The 25,262-nt window shown below is 59.0% G+C and overlaps 1 protein-coding gene across 3 annotated transcripts in view; it reads right to left on the bottom strand.

Annotated features, from left to right (window-relative positions):
- Positions 1–25,262, bottom strand: part of PFKP (phosphofructokinase, platelet) — a 51,438-nt gene that overhangs the window by 6,869 nt on the left and 19,307 nt on the right. Inside the window, exons 3-18 of one of the 3 annotated variants that reach the window (XM_047743450.1) lie at positions 22,330–22,407; positions 19,659–19,848; positions 19,058–19,223; positions 17,829–17,873; positions 17,546–17,654; positions 14,776–14,871; positions 13,447–13,539; positions 12,749–12,874; positions 11,510–11,574; positions 10,979–11,048; positions 10,714–10,860; positions 9,130–9,200; positions 8,071–8,158; positions 7,439–7,591; positions 3,111–3,263; positions 1,275–1,439 (exon numbers count right to left, since the gene is read on the bottom strand). In XM_047743450.1, coding sequence (XP_047599406.1) covers positions 1,275–1,439; positions 3,111–3,263; positions 7,439–7,591; positions 8,071–8,158; positions 9,130–9,200; positions 10,714–10,860; positions 10,979–11,048; positions 11,510–11,574; positions 12,749–12,874; positions 13,447–13,539; positions 14,776–14,871; positions 17,546–17,654; positions 17,829–17,873; positions 19,058–19,223; positions 19,659–19,848; positions 22,330–22,407 — 1,815 coding nt within the window. The remainder of the gene's footprint in view (positions 1–1,274; positions 1,440–3,110; positions 3,264–7,438; positions 7,592–8,070; positions 8,159–9,129; positions 9,201–10,713; positions 10,861–10,978; positions 11,049–11,509; positions 11,575–12,748; positions 12,875–13,446; positions 13,540–14,775; positions 14,872–17,545; positions 17,655–17,828; positions 17,874–19,057; positions 19,224–19,658; positions 19,849–22,329; positions 22,408–25,262) is intronic. The other 2 variants (XM_047743452.1, XM_047743451.1) reach the window with 2 other exon arrangements.

Here is a 25,262-nt window from a genome sequence, read left to right as displayed (position 1 = left end):
CGCAGGGGCGGAATAAATAGCTCTCCCTCTTCGATCGCGAATTCACGTCCTCTGTGTACCAAACCTGCGTGTACCAGCGCCCCTTGCTCCTGTGCCTGACGATGTCTTCTCCCTGGGAGGACAAACTAGCACACCTGAATTTGTGCATAATCTCCCGACTGCCTGAGCAGGATCTGGGGGCCTGGAGAAGCTTTTCTAGCCTTGCACTTGTGTACAAAGTTTGTATAGAAAGGGATTCTGGATCCTGAGCACAGAAAACGTGCACGGGAAGAAGGTGTGTGTGCGTGTGAGCAAATCTGTCCTCACAGTGGTTGCCCGTGTGCTGGGGCGGAGACGTGTGCACACTGAGCCCTGCCTTCTGGTGGTTTCTGAAGGACAGATGGTCAGATCCACGGTGTGAAGAAATTCCCAGGTTAAGTCTGATAACGAGTAAATCGTCAAGCGGGTCTCTGCTTGACTCGTGGGATCCAGAAACAAAGACTTTAAGGTTCCTGTGCTCACTTCTGCAGCACAAATAGTTTTATCTATATTTTCGTGCGAGTTGTGTCTTCCTAAGGCCTGTCCTTGTCCAGTGCCCGCCTCCTCCTGCCCCAAGGGGGGTGCACAGCCCGACTCCCCTGCACTTGCCACTCGCCCCCAATAAAGCTGGGACCCGAGGGAACCTTGGCTGATTCGGAAAGCGCATCTCAACCTTAGGATCCCCAGGTGAATCCTGATGTCAGTTGTGGTCCCAGGTGCAGGTGACACGTTAATGTTGTGGGAGGGGGGTCTGTTCTGACAACTGTCCCACCTTGGCGGGGGTGTTGCTGGGTGTGGGGCAGGCATGCAGGGGACCTCTGTCCTCACCCTGAAACTGCTCTAAAAGATACATTCTGTTAAGTTTTAAAAAAAAAAAATCTCTAAAGGAAGCATGCAATCAGAAAGCAGGTTTTATTTTGTTCTTAGTGCCTTACACCCGCCATCCCGGTCCCGCCAGCCCGGCAAGCGCCATGCACTCCCCCGTCACACCCAGCCTTTGCAGCAGGGAGGCCTCGGCGCTCCGGGGAGCATGTGCTCCCGTGGCCCTCCCGCACGGACACCCACAAGGACATGGGTCTCAACTGGAAGCTGGGCGTCCGCTCACACCCCTGGATCCAGTGAGGGTCCCTGAAAGTGCATAGAATTTGGTGTCCTGTCAACCCCGTCACGCTTCCCTTGGAGACAACCACCAAGCGTGTGACCGGACAGCAGCACCGACAACCATGTCACCCAGGGGCCCCGTGGCAGGGACGTACCTGCAGGTCTCGGATGTCGAACGGCTCCTCAAAAATGTAGGCGGCATCGGCTCCAGCGGCGAGCCCCCCCATGTTGGCCAGGTAGCCGCAGTAGCCCCCCATGGTCTCGATGATGAACACGCGGCGCTTGGTCCCGCTGGCCGACTGTTTGATGCGGTCGCATGTCTGGCCACAGAGGACGACACAGGTCATTCCACCGAGGGGGCGGCCAGGGCTGGGACACGGGGACAGAGACTGCGGCCCTTGCGGCTGTCTCACCATCCCTGTATCCTGACATGCCCACCGGGGGCTGGGCCAGCTCGCTGGAGCTGCCCGTGCAGCCTCGCGGGCTGTGGGCCCCGTCTGGTGGATGGGCTTCTTCGGAAAGGCTCCCTGTGACATCTGGGTCCTGCTCCGCCTCAGTCTAACCCCAAACACGACACCCCGCGAGGGCAGCTCTCTGGATCTGGACAGGGGCTCCTGACAGAGGCCCTCAGGAGTCTTCCAGACACTCAGACAGCAGGCCTCCTAAGGAAACGCCTGCCACGGGTCAGCCTTGGGACACAAGCTCAGGGCTGACACAGCACACACCTGTCCGCTGCCTTCCCGAAGCCTCACCAGCGCAGACCCCATGCATGCTCCCGGGACCACAGCGTCCCCACCTGGCCCCGTCCCAGACAACCACTCTGATCTGGGTCTGCCAGCCCAGCCCCAGGATAAGATCTAAGTACGCATCCAAGCCTCTCCCTGGAGGTCCACTGCTGGCACCAGCTGCAGCCTCTGTCCTGCTCCCGGGAGAGAGGACCAGGGGACGGTGGCCGCCAGACGCACCAGCTCCTAATCCAGCAGCCGGGCCCCTTCAGTCACTAAAACCAGCACCAACAAAGCTTCAGTACAGAAAGCAGCCCCACCCCACGCTGGGGGCACAGGTCGGGAGACAGGGAGGAATCAGGAGTGTGGACGTCCCCACAGCGGCCCCATTCACGGTGGGAGGGTCCCCTCCCAAACCCAGATGCCCTGCCGTGGCAGCCAGACCGTTCCAGCAGTCCCCGGGCTACAGTCCCACTCGCCTCGAAACTTGGCGTTACAGTCCCAGTGCGGCTAACGTCTCGTCACACGTGTTTTTAAAAACAAATTGTGTGAAAACGTAAGGAGGCGCTCAGAACAGGGTGAAGAAGAGAGCCCCGGACCTGGACTGGAGGACGCAGTCTTGCTGGGAGGTTAGCCCTCACCATGGGGATGTTCCTGAGAATTAGGTCAAGAACATGGCCCTCCCCTGGCCACCTGCCCTCCTCCTGTTGGGGGACCACGCCCCACAGCAGTCCGTCACCATGGTACCGATGTCTGGTACCCACAGACCAGACAGTGCCCAGGGCGGGGCCTGCCGGATCCCCAAGGATGGGAGCCCCTTTCTAGAAGCGGAGCCTCCCCCTGCACAACCAAGGGCATGTCCAAGCCACATGCCTACTCTCCCCTGGAGCGTTCCCACTCCCAGGCCCTAAATCCCTGCACACACGCCCTCCGGGCTTGCGCTGAGCCCTCCTCACACACCACAGCGGGCTGGCTGTCCCCTGAGCGTGAGACGAGCCTACTACTGGGCACAGCCCACGAGAGACTAGGGTGTCTTGCTTTGGGGTGTGCAAGAATGAACCTCACCCGGAGAGCTCGAAGACCAGCCCTGTCTCAGCTACGCCACGAGCTCCCACTGACCGACCACAGAAGGAACCCTCACTGCGGCTCGCGCCTTCTGCAGCAGAAGGTGGGCTTCTGCTCTGGTGGGCTCCTCCTCTGCACCCGCGAGAGCGGAAGAGAAACCCCCTGCCCAAGTCCGCCTGATGGAGCCACGGGGCCTCTTACCTCCACCACGGCATTGAGGCCCGTGTCCGAGCCCAGGCTCACATCTGTGCCCGGGACATTGTTGCTAATGGTGGTCGGCAGGACGCAAATGGGAATGCGAAACTCCGGGTGGTGGTCCCGCGAGTAGGCGAGCAGAACAGCACTCTCGAAAGCCTGAAAGCAAGCGGTCAGCGGGGCACCCCCAGCACCCCCTGCGAGCTGTTTCCACGGGGCCAGGGGCGTGGAGCTCCGGGACTGCAGAAGGGGAGCTGCGGGAGCGGGGACGCAGACGTGGGGCACAGGCGTCCAGGAGGAGGGGATGCGAGCCAGCAGGCGTCAAAGCAGGAGCCAGGGAAGGTGGCGTGTTAGTGGACGGACAGCCATGCCCCCTGGCAGCTCGGAGGCAGCGAGGGAGGCCAAATGGTGGCGGGGTGTGGGGGGCTTTATCAGGGGCCAGGCCAGGCTGGCGGCTCTGTGCGGTCCACGGGGGCACAGGGGCCCTGCAGCTTGGCCTCGGCAAGGACCCCAGCACCGGCATGAAAGGCAGCCAGCAGGGCGACAAGCACTGAGCTGGGGAGCCTAGCCGGTCGCGCCTCTGCTCTTCCCCAAGCCCTTCCCAGCAACTGACCCAGCAGCCGGAAAAGCCAGAGCCCCATGGCTGCTCAGGGACCCCAGGCTGAAGATTCTGCCTCCGAGGCCAAAGAGGGACTGTTTGCAGGCTCGTGGGCAGAGGTCTGAGGTCTCTGACTCTGTTAATCCAGTGTTTGTTAGTGGCACAGGTCCCCCATCTGCCAGCCCTGAGCCCACCAGGCTCGCCGGACGGCCGGGCGGTTTGAGAGACCACCCACGGGCACACAGACGCCCACACGGGCTGTACTTCTCCCCCAAGGTGACCACCGTGCACTGTGGCAGGAGCACACCAGGATGGGGTGGGGGCAGGCCTCCCGGAGAGGCAGATGCTCTCCATGGCCTCATGCTTCCCCGAAACACATCGGGTCCTGGGGCTGCTGTGGCCCGAGGACCTGTGGATGGTGGACCTGTGGCAGGTTAGTCCAGGGAGCAGCCAGGAGGCAGCTGAGGGGGTCACTCCCCTGCCTCGTGGCCCCTCCACCTTCACCCTCCTCCACCTCAGCCTGCCCCCGTCCCTGCACGGACCCTGCTTTTCAGCCCCAAGGCCAGGTGAGGGCCCCGCGTGTAGTGCTAGTGTGGGCAGGTGTGCAGCCGGCTGTTCCGGAGTCACAAGGTGGGCTTTGAGGCCAGGAGGGCGGTTAGCATCCCTAAATCCAGCATCCCACAACCACAAGAACTGTCTGCCTTCTGGTTCCTGTTGCTCCTCTTTTTCTCCTCCATCTCCAGGAAAACGACCAGGACCCTCCTGCAAGGACAGGGGACAGCCCTGCCAGGAGAGGGAGCAGGCGGCCGGAGGGGATATCTGGTCCCGGGTCTGGGGAGCAAGGCAGACTTGTGCTTTGGGCTCCAAGTGCATGGAATTTACAACACAACAGCCCCGTACTAACGCCGAGAAAGATGGGACCCTTTGTGAGGAAATAACCCTGCTCCCATCTCGTGCTCCTAACTCAGGGCGGCCACCCTCCCGGCCCGCATGGCACCACGAGGCTCAGATCGGTTGGGGATGTCTTGGACGCCAGTTCTGGGGATGCAAACACAGCCCCTCACGAGCCGCGCAGCCGTGGTGGGACGGCTTTCTGAGACCCCGCTTGGACGGGCCCGGGAGTCATCGCAGCCTTCGGGAAGCACAAGACGCACAGAGGTCTGTCGGAGGGATGCCCCAGTAAGCCGAGCACCCTCGCTGACACGGAGGACATCAACTGTTAGGGCAGTGACCGAAGTGCCCAAGATCACGACACGTCCGGGGGCCTGGGCCCTACGGACACTGGGGCCGATGGCTCCCTGCAGCCGGGCCATGCTGAGGTCGTGGGGGTCAGCAGCAGTTGGGCCTCTACCCACCATGCGCCAGTGGCACCCCCACAGCCCGTTCTGGCGACCGAAACCACCCCAAGGCATTGCTGACGCACCCCGGGGGCAGAATCCCGCACAAGAGGCACTCAGGGCAGCCGGCGCACCTGGACAGGAGGCCCCGGGCCCACAGCTGGTCCACCCGGGCAAGAGCTCCTGGGTGACGGGCGCACACCTGCACGGAACTCACTCTGGTGCTCGGTCCCTCTGGAGCCCGTCAGGAGCAGCGCAGGGCGCCCTGAGCCGGCCCCGGAGCCCCAAGGGCACCTTTCCAGCTGGCCGCTCCCCTCTGTGCGGCCAGCCCCGCCAGGTTCCAACCCAGATCCAAACTCCACACGGCTTCACTCCCACTTGCACAAACAGCACTCCGTAGGAAACCCAGCCACATCCACACACCCTGCCCGTGCCTGGGTCCCAACCAGGACACGACCAGCAGGGGCAGGAGTGGGAGTCGAGGCTCCTACACAGGTCCCCCCGGACATCCAGCTCACCGCGGCTCACGGGCCAGGACAAGGCCCTGGTGCCCGCGAGCCCACCCACAGGCCTGGGCCTCAGCACGCGTGCGCACCTTCTCCCTGCGAGTGCGGGCCTGGACCAGCCCCGACACGAAGGGGCCACCTCCTAACTGGGCAACCGGCTTGAAGGAACTCAGACACGTGAGAAACCCGATTTAAAAGATCATTTACCCAATTTCCAAACCACTCCAGGGCAGCAAGGTGGACCATTTAGAGTTTCTGTATGTATTTTTCTATCTAATCTTGATAACCTGGAAACCATGTTTTCAAGCACAGGATCCTGGAACTCTAAAGCGGGAGACCCCTGGCTTCGTGCCACAGAGCACACACCCGAAGTCACAGGGAAACCAACACCCACCAAGGCCCGCCCCGCCGCCGCCAACTCCCGAGTACCCCCTCCCCCAACCCCCGGAGGGCTCCAAGCCGGTGACAGTTAGGAAACATGAACTTGGGGTTCCTTCCACCGAGCGCAAGCGGATGCAGACTCCAGCCAAGGACAGAGAAACAGCAGGAAAGCACGGATGATGGTCACACACAGGGAGGGACAGTGACCCTCCCACAGAAGGCGGGAGCCTCAGCAGGGGCGGAACTGGTTCCCAGCAGGCAAAGCAGGAGCAACAGTCACCAGGACGGCGGGCGCGATGGCCCGGAGACAGGTTAGTGGTGCCAACAGGGGCGCTCCGGCGTGGACGCACGGGAGACACAGGGCAGGGCTTTTTAGTAAAGAAACCACAGAACGGTGAAGCAGCTCAGAAAAGCAAAACAAAACAAAACACAAAAAAGCAAAGTGCTAAAGCATTACTTACCGCCTGAATTTTATTTAAAAAGCTTCTCTTTTATTTACCAGCACTAGAGACAAACGTGATCCCAGGGGTTAAGAAAAAGAATCCTAGAAAAACAGTCTTGAGATCTGTGTCCTCACGGGGAAAATAAAGACTGGAGGATTTACTGAAGAGCTGCGGACGCCAGATTAAAAAGGAGGAGGAGCATATTCTGCTCGTTCCTGTGCTGTGAGCTCCCACACCACTTGCCCAGCGTGATCACAAACCAGGGAACACGGGTGTGTTTCTGCTTTGCTACTGCTTTTCGGCAAAACAACCAGCATGGCATCACTGATTTTTCAGGTGTGAGTTAGTGTCCCCGAGTTACAGTGGGGAGAACGGTGCCAGCAGCAGGAGCCACAGGGAGGACGGAGGCCACTGGTGGATTCAGGTCAGTGAACAAAATTACAGAACCCTCAAGCTCAGGTTCTATCCTCATCCATTCGGGGGCATCAGACCCAGGATTTATCATAATAAATTATGATCCAAGGCTTCCTGGGGGGCTCAGTCCTTAAGCATCTGCATTCGGCTCAGGTCATGATCTAGGGTCCTGGGATCGAGTCCCACGTCGGGCTCCCTGCTCAGCACGAAGCCTGCTGCTCCCTCTGCCTACTGCTCCCCGTGCTTGGGCTCGCTCTCACTAACTGTTGCTCTCTCTCAAACAAATAATAAACCAATTTAAAAAATTAATAAAGGATGTTATGAGGCTGAAGTAAATTTGGTCCAGCCAAAAAAAACAAAACAAAAACAACAACAACAAAAAAACCACCTAACTTTAATGATTAGCTGAATCACAAAATCCAGCCCACAACTAGGGGAGCCTCAGATGCTCCCGGTCACTCGAGGGCTGGCCGCAGCGGAGCCCCGGTGCTGAGACAACTCTGGGCATCGGATCAGAGACAGTCAGGCTTAAGGAAAAAAAGAAAAAAACAAGCTGGGGTCTCACCACCGTCTCTAGTGCATGGCAGATAAAAGTGGGCCAGCGCCCCCCGCGTTAGCGTCCACCGCATCTGCTCTGCCGGCCACACGGACTTACGTCAGTGATGGTGTTGAGCGCGGTGTCCGCGCCGATGCTGAAATCGGAGCCCGGCACATTGTTGGAGACGGTGGCGGGGACCATGACCATAGGGACACGGAGCTCCTCGTACCTGTCCCGGGCAGCCGACAGCTCCAGCAGTCCCAGGTAGGCCTGTCACGCAGTGTGCAGGTGTGGGGGGAGGGAGCAGAGGGCCGTTAGGAACACGGAAGGCGGGAGGGTCACCAGATAGGTCAGGCGGGAGAGACACCGCGTCTCCTGGGGGCAAGCATCTCATTGTCTGAGGCCCTCACATCTTCTCTAAAGCAAGCGGAGAGGTTAGGAGGGGACTGATCATGGTTGAATAAAAACAGTTAAGGTCTGCGGTCCAATGTACAACCGCAAGCGGTGGGGTCGCGTGACCACCCTGCCTGCTGGTGGCCCATGGGCCTCGAATTCGAGAGAGACGACCACCTGCGTAGATGGAGACTCATGCGTCCCAGGTGGGGGGCCCGGCTCCTGCCCCCGACTCGGCTGCTCCCACGACCCCCGGGCCCAGGGGCTACTGCCCCCCGCCCACTGCACTGTGTCGCTGAAACCTGCCCACGCTCACCCCCCACACCGCGGGCAGGCGCCCCGGGCCAGGGACGCACCTCGAATCCCCCGATGATGAGCAGGGCGTTGATACTGTGCGTCCGCATCTGCGCGGCGATGTCCTCCAAAGACTTCCCGGGCAGCGTGCTAGAGACAGGCCAGGACACACATGCAGGCGGGCAGACCCCGCACCGCGGGCAACACCCCCGCCAGCCTCTGGGGAGCCCCGCGACCCCCACGAGCCGTACCCTGCTGGACGGCAGAGCTGGGGAAGCAAGGCTCCAGGGAGTGTATTTAAAACAACAAAACCGAACACCACACACGGGAAGGGACGCTCGGCTGTGTGGTGCCTGGACCCCAAGAGAACCCTGACGCCTCCTCAGGGAAATGCTCTGTCAACGCCTGTGAGTGTTCCTGACCCGCGGAACCCCCGCTCGCGCAGCTCACCAAGCCCTGCTCTCAGTAACGCCGCACGCGCTCCCGCTGGCCCGGCCGCGGCCGCAGAGCCACCAACACCCGCCCTCCTCTTTCCTCCGTGCGGACAAGATGTTTGTGCTTTCAGTACATTTAAAAGAACTCTCAGGACAAAACTGCCCAGGGCTGGGTAGTCGGGGCAAACCAGGGGGCTCAGTGGCAATGAGAGGGTCCCCTGGCTTCTGGAGCACAGCCACCACCTTGGAGCAACCCTGGGCTCAAAAGCACAAGCACGTGGGTATCACAGCCGATCGGAAGGGGCCCGGGGCACACAGGTGGACCAGGAGCCCCAGCGTCCCCAGCAGTGGGGGCGGGCAGCGAGCCATGGTAGAGAAGACGTGGGCTCCGCAGGGCCCGCCTGCAGCCACCATGGGGCTCTGTGCATCAGCGGAGATCAAGGACACTGCGACAGCAGTCCCCGAGTCACGTGCCTCGCCTCTGCTGCAGGGCAAATCTCGGGGGCTCCCTAGAGCATGACCCGGGTCCCTCGTGGTGGGGAGGGTGCTGGTACGTGAGCCAGCGCCAGCTGCCTTTGGGGTCCCTTCCCCAGAGTGAAAAGCAGCAGCTTCAGCCCCAGCTGCTCGTCTAGGATGGGTGCCCTTCCCCTTCCTAAGAGCTGGTCAGAACGGGGATGGGGAAGTTACCGTTTGGTCCCAAGAATGGAGCCTCCTTGGCCGGTCCAGCCTCCGACATCCCCCCAGCCGATCTCCTTTATCTGGCGTGCAAACATGGTCGAACGGGGGAGCGACAAACAAGGGGATGAGCTGTGCGGACAGAGGGCTCCCAGGTCCACACGCTCTGCAGGGGCACCTCCCCAGGGGCCTGCAAGGCACTCGGAAGCTGTCCCCGTCGTGTCGCTGAGCGGGTCAGGTGGGTCAGGTGGAACCCAGGACACCTCACCCCGCCCTCCCGCCGCCTACCCCCACTATGCAGATCAGATCCAGACCTCAGCTGGCCATGCTCTACCCATGAGAATGAAAGACAGACAGATATTGTTTTTCTTAGTTGATACAAAAGAAAACTTCTTTAATTAAAAATTGAAAGAAATCTCAAGAATGCAGGTGAGGCCAGCTAGAGGTATGCACACAGGCTGTCTCCTGGGCTGGCTCCCCTCCCCTGTCCTAAGAGTGTGGTCTGGTCCACGCACACCGATCCCTTACCCAACTCCGGTCTCCAGCCCGTGCTTCTTAGAGACCCCGAGCACAACCCCTGCCAGCTCCCAGGACACCTCCCCCCAGGGCATCTGGTCACCTGTCCACAGGTCCCGTCCTGCTTCTTCAAACCTCTCCTGTCTTCTCTGAGCAAAACCCAAGTTCCTTCCAATCACCTACAAGCCACCTGGCCCCACCCTCTTCCATTCCCCTGCTCTGCTGAGGCAGCAGCCACGTGAGCCCACTGTCCCGAGCCTCTCTGGGCCTTGGCGCTGTCCTTTCCAGCCAGCACATTCTCGAGGCCACTGGCTCAGCGTCTCCGTCCCCCGTCTGAGACTCCCTCCCCTGGGGTCTCTAGGGTCCCGGGGCAGATCCCTACTCTGGGCATCTGTGCAGCGCTGGTCCCGGCCCAAGGTGCCCCATCCCGTGCTTCCCCCCATCGCTCACCATCCTCTCCCTCCCCAAGCTACAACCTGGCAGAGGGCAGCTCTGCTTTCCGCACCAGCTGGCTTCCCCGGGGTAAGAACTCAGTACATTTTGGGGTGATCAGGCCAATAAATACTGTCCCGCAGGGCACACCGCAGCCTCAGCCACCATTATCTCAACTCCTGCAGCCTGTGACCTCGGTCAGACTAATCCATGTCTCCATGCCTCAGTTTCTAAATAAGGAAAATGGGGCTAATATCTCAGGTCTACAGCTCTCCTTGAAGTACTCAGTGTGCACAGTAAGCACTCAAAGTGTCTGTTCACTCCTTTCAGCAAAACTTTCCTCCAAGTGCTTGCTGGCTGCATCCCACTCCCACAGCACAACAGCCTCTGGGAGGCACACAACCCGTCCCCTTCCTTCCTGAGGCCAGCTCCCACGGGCCCCACCGGCCCCACTGCCTGCAGCCCCTGAGGAACCCCGGAGGTGCGCTCCACACGGAGCGTCCTGAAGCGCCCAGGGCACTACCCCAGGGCGGATCTAGAGCAGAAGTCGTCCTACAGAGCAGCGTCTGCGCTCACCATGTGACAGAGCGCTAGGTTTGCAACCTTGGGAGGTCCTCCGTCTCCCAACGACGTCCCCCAGGGACTCACCTGGCCTTTGGCGAAGCCCTCGAAGCCGTCGTAGATGGCGAGCATCTTGTGTCCATCCGCGATGCCCACGCGCACGGCGGAGCGCACGGCGGCGTTCATCCCGGCAGCGGGCGCCCCCACATTTATGACCGCCACGTTACAGTTGCTCTGCGAGACAGCGGGGGCACGCTGTGAGCGCGGGGCAGGCGCTCAGCCCAGGAGCCCGGGGGCGGGGTCCACGGGGAACGCGGGGCTGGCTCTCGGGGCGGCGCGCAGCGTCACCGACCTTCACAATCTGATCGTCAGGCAACTTGATGGCGAGCCGCTTGTAGGTGTTGAGATTGGTCTCGAAGCTCCTGGAAGCAAAGGGGGCCATCGGGCGGAGGTCAGAAGGCGCATGGAGCGTGAGGGGAGGCCCTGGGAGAAGGCCTGTGCCGGACGCGGACAGTCCGCACAGCCCTGCTCGGAGAGCTTGGGGCAAGCAGGCAGCCCTGTGGTCACCCCGCATCCCCGAGGCCCCGGTATCTCCAGCTATGGTGCCCGCCTGCTGAGAAACCTGGTCTTTCACGTGCTCCAGTGTCCTGCCGGCCGCACCCCACTTTCCATCTGCCCCTCCCTAAGTTCTCCAGCACCCAGCCTGCCGGAAAGCAGACCGCATGCCAGCTGGTCCCCCAACTGGCCATCAGGGCCCTGGAGCTGCCCAGTGGCACCCTGCAGCCTGTCTCAGCTTCCGATTTCGTCCGCTGGGACAGAAGGAGCACAGCCCTGGAGCACGTCCCACCCAGCCCCGGGGACGCAGAGCGCTCCCGACAGTCACCTCCCACGGAGCTGCACAGCATCCTTAAATCTCCTCTCGTCCATGGCCTTCTGCACGTCCTGGGTCTTCAAACAAATAAGGAGAAGAGAACATGTCAAGACTCCCACGTCTGTGAATGATGACGGCTGCCACACCTGGCGGCTCCTGCCACTCAGCCCGGTCGTCCCCACCTTCCAGGCTGGCAGCCCAAGCTCGGCGAGTCACTTGCCACTGCGGGCAGCAGCCGGCTGCAGGGGACACGCCCGGGCCTGCCCAGCTCAGGCAGCTCGGTAACAACTGCTGGGGGTCGGCCGGCGATCCCGGAGAGGGGGACCCTGAGATCCCCAGGAGAGCAAAGCCAGAGCGAAACCAGGCTCTCCGATGGACGTAGCCTTCTGAGCAACTCCTGATCTGATTCTGACGACAAAGAAGCAGGACAGAGCCAGCCTCTCGGGGGAGGGGGTCGCCGCGGGGCGGGTGACAGTGGGGAACAGGTCCTAGAGGAAGCAGCCCGCCCCTCTCAACCTGGGCATCTTGGTAAGTTAGTCCCTCTGTGAACCTCAGCCCTCTCTGATCCCCACTGCCGTTGGGGGTGACAGGACTGGGACAGGCCCTTGACAGAGAGCAGGTGACACACATGCAGCCTCGCACACTTGCGCACACACATCTGCTCACCCCAAGGGCTTCTGGGAAGTGTGTTTCTGTGGCTACGTTCAACATGTCCCTGCAAGTAATCACGTCCCTGTCTAGGTGACATAATACATCCACTCAGAGCTGCCAGAAAGGCCAGGGAAGGGACGGTCACGGGCAGGCTCTGGAGAACGAAGACAGGCACGGTATCTAATGCCACTCGCTGTGCCCGCTGACCTGGGAAACCATAATCAGTCCCTGCATCCAGGGGCCTGAAGGAGTCCGGGGCACATCAGGATGCCACCTGCCTTAGCCGCTCGCTCCACAGCCAGCCCTCCGGTCAGAAGATTCTGAGGGACAGGAGGGCAGGGATGCAGAGATCGGAGCACTTCAGCCCCATGCCCCTCCCCCCAGGACACCCTCCCCGGAGTCCCCACAGACCCACGTTTCTACACGTCACCATCGTCTGCACATACTCCCTCTCTCAGCGTAGCGGAGGTTACGTCCCATGCCCCAGACCGATGACCTCAGAGCCCCCAGCCTTCCCCGCAGGCAGCAGCTCGGCTCTGGGGAAGCTCCTGGAAGCCCGTGTTGGACTAACCAGGGAGCGTGTGGATGCCTGGAACTCACCATCTGCACGCACTCCACCAGGGGCAGCCGCACGGCCTGGTTCCCGCTCAGCGACACCACGCAGGCTGGGGTCTCCGGGGTGGCCTGGAGAAGGGCAACCACGGCCTCCACCCCCATGCGACTGGCCTGTAAATGAGAGTCACGGAGGTCAGAGACAAGGTCCAAGGCCAAGGCACCATGCCCCCCCCACCCCGCCTGGCCCCGGGCTCTACCGTGGCATGAACACAGTCCCCCCAGCAGACGCGTCCCTGAGCAGAGACCTGCCCCACAGTGTTCAGAGGGACCCAACCTGCCTCCTGGCTTCCAGGTCTGGGTCCCAGAGAGCCACTGACCGTCCACCCGCCTCCAGCAAGGAGATTCCGACCCTATAGCAAGCGGCTGGCCGGGGGCAGTGAGGGGAAGGTCAGAGGGCAGAGAGCACCCAAGACCAACACCCACAAGTGTGGACTGGGCCACTCCACGGCCTGCCTCCAGACACGTGCCCATGGGCTCTGTTCCCTGGGGTCCCTGTCACCCTCAGCCCCCCAGGTCTGGGGTCTCCCACATCTGTGTGACTGGGGGCCGAGCCTGGTTAGCATGTCCAGGACGGGCCACCCACACTCTGCTCAGGCAGAGACACTCTGAATGGGATGGTGTGTGGGCAAACCGTTCCTCCTCGCCCCAGGCGAAGGCACATGACCATCTCCCTCCTCACTCACCAAAATCCTGTCAAAGGCCGAAGGAGTCCCGCCTCTCTGCACGTGTCCCAGGATGGTCACACGCGTGTCGTACCCCAGCTGCTTGACCACGAGCTGCAGGAGACACAGCAGGTTAACCCAGGGGGTCACTGCGTCCCGGGTCTTGGATACTCCTGCTTCACACCGACATGGAAAAAAATCCTAGTTTCTAAATTTCACTTCCTAAAAGGATGCTTCATTTAACAGTGAGCTGAAGTTTGTTTTTGTGAAAGAATGCTTTTGTTATCACATAAAATCTGTCTCTCCTACCTTGGCAATGAACCAAAGTAACACGATTTTTGAAAAAGGACATGGCATCCCGGATGTTTTACAGGAATGTAGACGTTTCCCTGAGTCATGTCAGCGGGCACAGCTGTATGTGAAAAGGGTACCGTGGTCAACCACGGCACCCCCACGGGCTGGCCCCACGAGTGCACTGCAGACTGCGGGGTCAGGCCCCCGTCCTCGCCGGACCTCACCTCCTTCTCTATGAAAACACTGGGGTGGGGCGGGGGGCACATGAAGCCTGTGGCCCTTGCTCTGTGGGCCCGTGTTCACTCTCAATGTGCTTACATGGGGAAGAAAACCTTTGCCCTACTCCTTCTTTCACTACTGGCAAAGTGCCTTCACCCACAGCTCCCCAGGCCTTGAGGTCAGGGGCTCAGCTAGTCAGGGAAGGAGGAGAGGGCATGACAGAGAAGCCACATTGCAAAGCCCGGCTGACAGAGTCCTTTGGGGTAATGGACAGCTTCACCCAGAGCCTGCCCGCCCGTCTTTGTCGGTCTGTCTCCCCAGCATTCTGTCTGGAACACGTGCAGTCACCTGCCCCACTGGAGAGCCTGGCCCATCCCGCCAGCCCCGCACCTTCCAGCGAGCCGCACAGCAATGGGACCTCCTGGGCGGCCCCCTACGGGGCCGGGTGCGGCACAGGTGCCCATGTGACAAGTGCTCTCGTCTGCAGGAGCACTGGGGCTGCACGTCCCAGTGCCTGAGCCTTGTCCCTGAGCTTTGTCCCTGGTGGGGCAGCCGGCGCCCAGCGCTGGGACCCCCTGTCCACCATGCGGCGTCTCCCCGACCGCCAGGGCAGCTCCCGGGCCTCCGGGAAGATTCCCAACAATCAGGCGGGAGCTGCAGGAGACTCACCCCGTTAAAGTCATGAGTCATTACAAAACCATCTATCAGTATCCAGGAGAACAAAAAGGGTTTTCATATAATAACACAACGTTCCAAACGCGAACGCTGCCAGCGCCGTTAAAATCTCCGCTTTCCGGGCTGGCGCCCGAGGAGAATTGCAAACTGGGACACACTCACCTCCTTGATCTGCTCAGAGGTAATGGGCTTGTTCTGGGTGTCTATGGCTCCCTCCGCCACAATGATGATATTCAGTCTTTTTTTCCTGGCACGGTTCTAGGGGAAACAGAAAATGAACATCCTTAAACACCTAAACTGTTTAAACAACAAACATATCCCAGGCCCTTTGCGCCAGGTGAACGGCCTCTTGCGGGGTAGAAACCGTCACCTAGTTTCACAAGCCTGGTTTCTACCCATCAGGGCCAGGAAAGGCCCTCCCAGCACGTAGCTGGAGGCGGCAGGGGGCGGGAGGGGCCTGTAGGCTGGCCCAGGCGCAGGCGGCAGCCGGGCAGTCCCAGACCGGGGGCCACACTCCTTGGCCGTTTGGTCCCAGAAGGCGTGAGCTCCGCGATGCGCTCCCATGGCGCGTCCATGCAGCACACCAGGCTTCTCATCTCCTCAGAGACCAGAGCTTCCCACCACCCCACCGTGAGCCCATTCGAGCACAGAAACCCCAGGCCCACGCAGGAGGCTGGAGGGGAGCGGGGGAGAGCGCGGGGCTGGGGACAGGCCCTGCTGGCACTGTGCCCACACCTGCCGTCCCCACAGGCTCAGGGCAGCCGTCACCCAGCGACACCCTGAACTCATTCTCAGCCAGTCCGTTCTCTATCCCATCCCAAGTTACAGACCCTCACCCCGGGGGGGCTGTGAGCCCCAGCGCGGACAGTGCCTGAAGCCCTCACAGCCGGTGGAGCCCCAGTGAGCCCCCAGGGCGTCTGGGCTGATTGCTTTTCAATAGACACAAACATGCTCTACTTGGAAGAACTTACTATCCCTAGTCAGGAATGTTTTCTAGGAGATGTAAAAATGTGGCTCCGAGAGCGACTGGGACGTGTCCATGAGTGCAGCAATATAGCCACAGAGCCGCATGTCATCTAGAATACGTAATACTCCTGATGGTCACAGAACACGAGTCCTCCCCACAGGCACGCGGGAAGATAAGCTGCCTTGCCTGGACAGGTGTGCGGACGCCTCTCACTTCCCTGCCTGGACGCATCCCTTCCCTGAGTCCTCACAACAGCATCAGGGACCTGAAGAATGTGGGGTCATTGCCCAAGGTCACTGTGCGGGTGGCAGAGCCGAGGCCCAACCCCAGGACCTGTGATGCCTCAGAGAGGCTTCTCCTGTTCTAGAACAGAACACCTGGGATTTGGGGTGTACTCTGAGGCTTGCTTCCTAGGCCAACTTACTGGACAAGATATTCATGCTACATCCACGACCAATAAACATGAATTACAGACACGGTGAGATCGAGTGTTTCCACAAGAGGGTGTCCAAGCCAAACCATCCACCTTACATCCCCAGACCCTCCCCGAGGGGAACCCCGACACGTTCTTGTTCTTGTCCTAAGCTCATGGTTCATGAGGCCTGAAACCCAAGGGGGTCTGCAGATAAGTCCACACAGTTAGGAAAATAATGGCCAAATCTAACAGAGGGCCTCAGCCCTACCTCACCGGGACCTGCTGACCACTGTGCATGGTCTCGGAGCAGGGACGTGCTTCCCTGTCCCCAAGGTGTGCCACCAGAACTTGCCTGTGGCTGCATGGCCCTGGACCAGGCCTGGGGTGTTGGGGGAAGGAAGGATGGCCGGCGGGGACGGGCACGGCCCCTGGAAGATGTGACCACAAGTAACGCCCTGTGGCATAGGTGATTAAACGCATGTCTCAGAGCCACACAGAAGGACCAGTCTAAGACCAGGGCCACCTCCAATGTCGCTCAGCCAGCCGTGAATCGCCCCATGCCACTGGCCCACGTCCCCAGATGGGAACCGAGAAACTACAAGTGGATTTATTACATCCACGAGACTACTGGGATGTGTTCCTGCCTTCGCCGGTCCCCTGCAGCCGCGCCCCACCTTCCTGGGGGCATGATTCTCCCAGCAAAGCCATGTGTCATCATCAGCTCCTTATATTTGGGTCAAGTACGCAGAGTCAAGTGCATTGCTCAAGTCCCTTTCTTGGAACCTGTCACCTTGAAGCTGGCGGCAACGTCCTATTGCTCATGTACCCTGGCTGCACGCAGAAAGTATGTCCTTGCTGAATACAACCACATCCGGCCTGGGCCATAGGCTTACCTCCCCACCTGCAGGACGGGGATGACGTGGTCGGGAAATGCGCCCCGTGCCCCAAGTTCTGTCCCAGGGGTTAAGCTCGTAGGTCCTCCTCAGAGGCCCTCCTGTAGGGAAACTACCCTCCGCACATGTGGGGGACACAGGCAGCCCCAGGCCACAAACAGGGCAAAGCCTGGTGTAAGGAACCCCATCTGCAACCACGCCTGAGGCACACTCGGCACGGGGCGGGGTGGGGGACGGGGACTGCACCGTCCAGGAAGGGCTGTGACCTGCCCCATGCTGCTCTGTGCCACTGCATCCGGGGTTGAGACACGGCTCTGTTCACACTGGTGCGTGGAGACAGAAGAGGAGGCAGAGTTCCCCCCCGACTCTGGTTTCTCCTAACAGCTTCATCTCTACTCAAGACCTTCCCTCAAACTCCAGCTGCTGCTCTGCAGGAAAAACAGTCTGGGGGGCTCTCTACGGCACCCCTTCACGACCCCGGGGGGCAGCCAGACACGCGAACAGCCTGTGTACGCAGACCCTGTGTGACAAGCTCGAATTCTGTTGAGAACCACGGAGTTTCCACGTGTTTGTGACTCCGTCCAAACGGGGGCCCCGAGGCTGCCGCCCATCGCCGTCAGAGACCCTGGCGGTCAGGGGACACGGAACACAGGTTACCTCGGAGAGTTTGATGCACATGTCCTCCTGCCAGCCCTCTTCTGGGGGCGACTCCGGAAGGAACACCCAGTCCGCTCCACAGGCCAGGGCGCTCACCAGGGCGAGGTACCTGCCCAGAGACAGCGCTGGTTTTGAGGCTGCGGCCGGACACCCTCAGCTCGGAGGCGGCCCTGGGCAGGCAGCCGGCGCACGAGCATGCAAGGGGGACGGCAGGCCACTGGGGGGCATCGTGGGGGCCAAGCGGAGGGTGCTCACCGTCCAAGCTGCATCTCCCCATACGTACCCGCAGTGTCTCCCCATAACCTCAAGAACGAAGGTCCTCTGGTGGCTGGAAAAGACAAAGGAAACATCCACTGACCACCAGCGAGAAAAACAAAGGGGAGCAGCGAGAAAAACAAAGAGGAAAGTGCTCCCAGGTCGGACAGAAGCCCGCTCTGCCATGACGGCAGCACCTATGCTTCCAAGAAGCGCCCATTTCCTACAAAAGCAGATGCCACTGTGCTAGCATTTCGAGCTCTTGTGAGCAAAGGGGCTTGGGGTTACTCACTTCACAGCCAGTGTTTGCTCTCCCACACACACGCACTCCCGGACACCTCTGTGCCAGTGACCGGCTGCAGCGCTCTGCACAGGCAGGGCTGGGAGACCCCCGGGGCTGGGACCCTCCAGATCCGGGAGCACAACCTCCGGCTCTCCCGTCGCCCACAGGGTCCTCGCCCGCCCACGGAGCCAGAGGACATGGGGCATGTCTAGTCCTGCTGCTCCCGCTGGAGGCCCTACATGGGACTTCCCAGTAGCATTAGTCTGTCTTCCCTCCAGGAAACACTTTTTTCTTCTAAAATCAGGGGTAGGAGTAAACTTCCACAGTTGAAAATAAACAGTCAATGGGAAACAGTTTTCTCGCTCTGGTTCTAACATTCAGTAACAAGACTGGATCAAACACCCGTCTGGGGAACCCTCCAGGGCAGACGGACATCTACACCGCAGCACAGAACTCCCCCATGAGGGAACCCTCCAGGGCCAGCACGGACGTCTACACCGCAGCACAGAACACCCCCATGAGGGAACCCTGTAGGGCCGGCATGGACGTCTACACCGCAGCACAGAACACCCCCATGAGAGAACCCTCCAGGGCCGGCACGGACGTCTACACCACAGCACAGAACACCCCCATGAGGGAATCCTACAGGGCCGGCACAGACGTCTACACCTCAGCACAGAACACCCCCATGAGGGAACCCGCCAGGGCAGATGGATGTCTACACCACAGCACAGAACACCCCTATGAAGGAACCCTCCAGGGCCTACACAGACGTCTACACTGCAGCACAGAACACCCTTATGAGGGAACCCTCCAGGGTCTACACCATAGCACAGAACACCTGTCAGGGGATACTTTCAGGGCCAGCACAGACGTCTACACCCAGCACAGAACACCCTTACAAAGGAAACATCCAGGGCATCTAACCCACATCTAACCCACCAGCCCCTCCCAGGTTCCCATGGCCCTGTAACCTCTGGGCGGTGGTCATGATGGCGTCCACGACCTCGATTATCCTGTGCAAGGCAGAGTCAGTGCCGATAGTCATATCGGTCCCACAGAAGTCATTGTCGATGGAGCCCACCATGCCCACGACGTTGAGGTACGCGTGCTTCTGCACCTGCTCCTTGTCGATCTCACCTGCGCGGAAACGAGCACCAGCCATTACCGGGAGCTGCCACAAGTGGACGTTCAGGAGCCCCCGCGGAGCAGGAGGAGGAGAGCGGTGGGTGAAGGGCAGCCCAGCTCACTCTTCCCTCCACCCCCAGTTCTCCTCTGCCAAGTGGGGACACACAGGAAACCTATCTCCAATGGCCGTCACGGGCGCTACCCGAAACTATGCCAGGGGTGGGCGGTGCCCGGCACAGGGCAGGACCAGATACACAGAGCTCATCATTTTCGGAGGCATGAGGTTGAGTGCCCAGCCTGGGGGACCAGGAGACCAACACTATCACCACTGATGCCTCTCCACAGTCAGACAGCAGGCATGGGGGCTCAGAGCTCTCTGAAGGGAACAGAAGAGGAACAGAGGGAACAGAAAACCCACAAGGGCAACACACAGAGGCAGGGATGTACCATTTTGAGCCAACTCCTCCAGCAGCCCACTCCACTCTTTCCGGAAGATATTGGCCCCTGTGAGACTCCCGTCCCCGCCAATGACACACAGGTTGGTAATGCCCCGCTGAACCAAGTTCTGAGCAGCCTTCAGGCGACCTTCCCGCGTGCGGAAGGCTTTGCAACGAGCACTGCCGATGATGGTCCCTCCCTGGAAAAGAAAGAAAATCACATGTATTTTTCTTCTTCCCACAGGAGAGGAAGCGGCAGAGCTCAGCAGGTGTGAATACCACTGTACACACAAAGGACTTGCAAATCTAGGTTCCCCTCGTTTAATCTCGTAAGCTGGTCAAGCATGGGGACAATGGACAAAGGCACAGGCGTCATGCCCAGGGTAAGCCGGGGAGGGTCTGGAGACAAGGACGGCCATCAGGTAAACACGCAGAGGATAAGAGTCTGCAGGATGACCCAGCCATCCAGGAGGCCTACGGCGGAGTGGTACAGCGCGGGGTGCCGGCCCCCACCTCCACCGAGCCTCAGATGGACCCGGCGCTGGCCAGCAGCTGCAGTCAGAGAAGGCGTGATCAGGAGCCCCCATAACAACTCCCCTGTTCCGTCAGAGCTCACCGTGTGAAAAGGCAAGACAGGAACCCGCGAGCCAGAGGGGCTGATTTCTGCACATCTCCCTGCCCCTTCCTTGTTAAAAAGGCTTCCTTGTTAAAAAGGTTCTCTTCTTAAGAGAACGCAAGTTGGATCAGACAAACTTCTGAGAGCGAGAAGTCGTGACTTTCACATTCGGTTTTTCAGAAACAAAAGATTCTTAGTTGTCTTTAGGAAAAAGCAGGGCTCCTTCCCACGCACCACACGTGCGCTTCTGAAACCCCCCCATGTGGGCCGTCCTCCAAGGGCATGCTCACTCTGCAAGGCGAGCGGCCCTCCCGGGAAGGGAGCCTGTGCTAAGGACTGGGAGTGTGGTAGCGACAGTGCTGTGGCCCGGCACAGCACAGGGGAGCCCGGGCGGAAGGCGCAAGATACACGGCCACAACCGGCTGGTTCCCCAGACTCTGCTTCCACCCAGAGGGATCGGGGCGTCATGTGCCTTCTTGCAACCGGAAGCGAAATTGGCAGCCGGTCCACACCGAAGGGATCACAGGCGTGGGGCCCCCAGTGCGAGGCTACAACTGAGGAAAGTAAAGAAGGCACCCTTCCCTAACCCCCACACATCCAGGGGCACCTGCACACCCCGTCTCCCCGGGGCAACCACATTCCACCCGCCCTCGTCTCCCCACGGGGCGACCGAGATGTAAGGGGCCGAGAAGGTCACGTGCGCTTGGGGCACCGTGATTCACACGCACGGGATGACGTGATCACCGTGCTAAGGCACGTGGAGATATGTGGCTGCTCCCATCATCAGCCTGTTTTGTCTTAGCATTTTCAACACCGACTGTTCTAGCAACTTTCAACATTACAATTATTAGGCAGCACAGGTAACACTGTTAACACGAGGATTTATGGGAAATGATCCCCGTCTCAAGTTCCTTAACTCGTCCCTCACCTCAGCCACCTGCAAGTGTGTGTGTGAAGAATGAAGACTTACTCTCTTTTGAGGGGGCAACGCGGTGTCCTTAACCACCGTCGCCCGGCCAGAGGTTGCATCTAGAACTCACTCGCCATCAGCAGGGAAGCTTGTGCCCTGTGACTGCAGTCTCCGTTTCCCCTCCCCCAGCCCCCTGGCAAACACCGTTTTTCTGTTTCCGGGAATTCAGCTTTTTCAGATCCCACGTGTGAGTGAGACCACCGGTATCTGTCTGTCTGTGTCCTCCTTGTCTCGCCCTGCGCCCACCCTCGCTGCCCCAGCCTGCAGGATTCCCTTCTCCTCGTCGGGCTGCACATGGCCTCTTTATATCTCTAAGCCACGTTTACTGGACCCATTCTTCCATCGCACTGGCACCTTCAGTGGGACCGAACTGATTCTGGTTTCTAGTTAAAAAATACCCCACGTGAGTTCCTGATTAACACAGAGCTTTTCAGCACATCCATTCTTCTCACCTAGTCCGCCTTTCCCAGGACTGGGAGGCCTCCCTTAGCTACCGGGCTTGGGGAATTTATAGGCAGGAAACATCCTGGCAGGTTTCTTTCAAATTCAAAGTAAGCAATTGTTTTGCCTGAAGCCGTCCTTGCCTCATTCCTGGGCACACCAGAGCAATTAGCCGGGACTGGTTCAGGCCAGAACAGGGAGGCTGCTTCCCACTACATCCTGCCATCCTGGAGGGACCATTCCCAGCCTCTGCTACAGGGACACAAAGTGACTCTCATCAATCCAACAGGCGGGGCTCTGTGCCCTGAGCACAGCACCAACAAACCCAAGAAGCCTCAATATTAATCTGGTCTTAAGAAGACAAAACCTGAAATCCACTACAAGGACCGCAGGGAACACTAGCGGTCACAACATAACTTTTTACTGCAAGAATAATCCTGTTTGCACGATGTAAAGCTTTCTAAAAATGTTAATTACATTACAAATTAAGGCTGGTTTTGTTTTGTTTTGTTACTATGTAAGTAGGTGAGAATAACGCCAGCCAGGACATTAATCCGCGTTAAGCATTGCTGGAGCTTATGTGCAGAAGATTTCCGAATAAAGGAGGGACTTGACTTACTTTAGAGAAACAGAGTTTTGGAAGTCAGCACGTACCACTTGCAGAATGCTGGAGACGCTCTCCCAGTTGGCTTCCACAATGTTTCTGCCACCATCGACCATGCCTTGGTAACCCTGGGGGAAGGGAACGGAGATCCTCGTTAAGACTAGGCTAAACTCTAGTGAGACCTTAGATGGATGTGTGAATTCTGTAAAATGCAAAGGACGAGGACCCTGAGCGCCGGAGAGCCGAGGGGTTGGGAGCAGCCCGAGGCGAGCGCCCGCTACAAGGCTTCCGTGAATGGGCGCTTCTTGCTGGGCTCACCAGGAGCGCTACGGGGAAGAAGACAGTTTATCACCTAACAGTGCAGGAGAGCTTGGAAGGGGAGATGCTTACCCCCAAACCGTGTGTAATCTAGCAAACTCCCATGCAAACAGTGGTGTCCATCACACGGCGTACAAGGGAGCACTCCCATCGGGGCCTCAGTTTGCCCGTGTGACCCGTGCTATGCTGCATAGACACACCGTGTTTCTGAAAAGCACCGCAGACATGCATGGGCCCTACCCTGCGGTCAGCAGCAGCTGACCACCCCGAGGGCTGGTGAGTACATGGGATGGGAGCGCTCACTTTCGGCCGGAAGCCCAAGGACCATGACCTTCCAACTCCATCTCGCTTTCCCCCCAAGACCACACAAGATCAAGGCATCCGGAAACACCCATGTGTGTCCTTACCTGTGTGACTCTCTCCAGGACACTTAACCTTACAAAGGAACGGACACTGACCATTTACAAAGTTTATCACCACAGATCCTTACGGGGGATTCAGAGCTCCTAAACCAGTGAACATCAAGAGGAACGGAAAAAGTAAGGATTGCTCAAAATGGAATGGTCCACTGAGTAGAGAACCACGTCTGCAAGTTAACCAACAGGACAGGGGCCTTTACAGACCATCAGGACGCACCTGTGCTTACAACGGACACTTTCCGCCACAAATGTGCTACCATCTTCTGCAAGACACGGGGTTAGTATGTTACATCTTAGTAACATGTAACACATATTAACCTATTGTATACAATACACATAATGTATGACTAGACTGTATCATGAAACATGGTATAGATTTCTACATTATACAGAGAGAATACATTTACATATACTGTCATAAATTATACAGAACGAACCTGCTCTCAACTTCGCTTTGTTCTCTTTCATTCCATGCCACTCTCCTCTCTATTTGTCACACACAGAACACTAGGCTACCAACACACACCTGGGTCTGTATATGTATATATTTAATATGTTACATAGATATACATTGTATATAACATGTAATTATATGTTTATAAGTTTCTAATATACTGATACAAATATGTATTTTATATATCATACAGAGAACAAATTGTATATAACAGAATACATTAGAGTCGTGTATTATTTTATACTACATAGAATACGTATACATAAGTACACGTAAACCTGTGAGTGTCACAGTCACACAGTTGTCATGTGCGACAAACACCAAAGGAACAGGTGGCCTGGAACGAGGTAGAGAAGCCGAGAGCAAGTGCCCGTTGGAGCTGGCAGCCTCCCTCTGCCCCCGGATGGAGGATGTTACCCTGGGGCTCTGGCCCCTCACAGTCCCCAGAACAGGCCCACTGTCATCACGGGGCAGCGATGCACATCTTGTAAACACAGCTCCCTAAAACTCAAAGGGCGTGTATCGTGCCTTTTCAGACCACTCCATATAAGGTAGCAAGCCGCGGCACCTGTCACTGTGGAGGGTGAGCGTGATAAGCAGAAGAGGCTTTGATCCAGGCCCAGTCTCTGGAAAGGGAGCTCTTAAGAGGCGCTGTCTACACCGGGCCCTGTGTGTGATCTCCCCCAGCAGAGGTTACAAAAGCCAGCCCTCCCTGCTTCTGAGGGACTCCCAGGGATCTTCAGCAGAATGTTAACAACAGGGAGAGAGCCAGGTGACAGCTGGATGGCAGCAAGACAGAGGACACACAAGGGAGGGCCCTGACTCAGGGGTGCCTTCCACTGAGCCCGGCAAACTCCCGGGCTCCCCCGTCACTCTGCACGCACGCCCAGCTCCGCAGGCCTCAGATTCGGGCCCAGCACTCAACAGCCAGCGGCGGTGCAGACTGTGAGCTCACTTCCAGGAGGCCTGGTGGGCGGGGGCACCCCCACCCCGGGAGCGGGCCTGCAGGCTGGCTGCAGCTTCCAGAGCCTCGGCCACCGCGGGGACACGGCCCCTATGTGGAGGCATGATGTCCTACCACCCCAGCCTGCGTGGGGCTGAGGACGAGAGAAACCAGTATTCATGAGGCCGGAAGGGCAGGTGTAGAGCAGGCTGTCCCGAGCAGGGCAGGGCAGAGAACTGCCCTACCCACAGGCTTTGACAAAAACAGGATAGGGACACCCTCCCCATGCCCGCTCAACGCCCACAGCCAGAGGGACGATTTCTGCAATGCACCGCGAGGGCAACAAAGCAACCCAGGGGACGGGGCCGCCCCAGACCCCACAGGGCTGACAAGGACACGAAGGCCGGGGGCCATCCCCAGCTCATCGGGGGCCATCTCCGTTGCACGTGGCTGTCAGCACCAGCCCATGGAGGATTCTAGCAGCTCATGCTCCGTGGACAAGCCCTGTGCCCGGCTTCTGCCTCACAGGTGCCAAGCCGGGAGCACAAAAGTCCCCTTTGCCTTTACGATCATTGCTCTGCATTTGTACAGTGACTTCATGAAAACATTCACAGACCCCTTTGCTGCTGGGGCAGGAACGTGGAAAATCGTTCTGTAAATCGTAACGTGTGTTCTGAGACACAGAACTTTCTCAGAGAATCCTTGAGGTCGTGTGGCACAGGGACCCTGGGACAGGGAGGATAAAGGGATTTTGGAGATTCGTGCACCCACCCTGCTCCTGACACTCGCCTGGGCAGGGCAGGAAGTGACTCACCCTCCCTCGCAGACTCAGGAGCTCCTGCAAGCCTC

The sequence above is a fragment of the Lutra lutra genome, chromosome 8 (genome assembly GCF_902655055.1).
Source record: "Lutra lutra chromosome 8, mLutLut1.2, whole genome shotgun sequence".
In the NCBI taxonomy this organism is placed as follows: Eukaryota; Metazoa; Chordata; class Mammalia; order Carnivora; family Mustelidae; genus Lutra; species Lutra lutra.
Note: the sequence above shows the minus strand (reverse complement) of the source record. Positions and strands in the feature narration are given on the sequence as shown.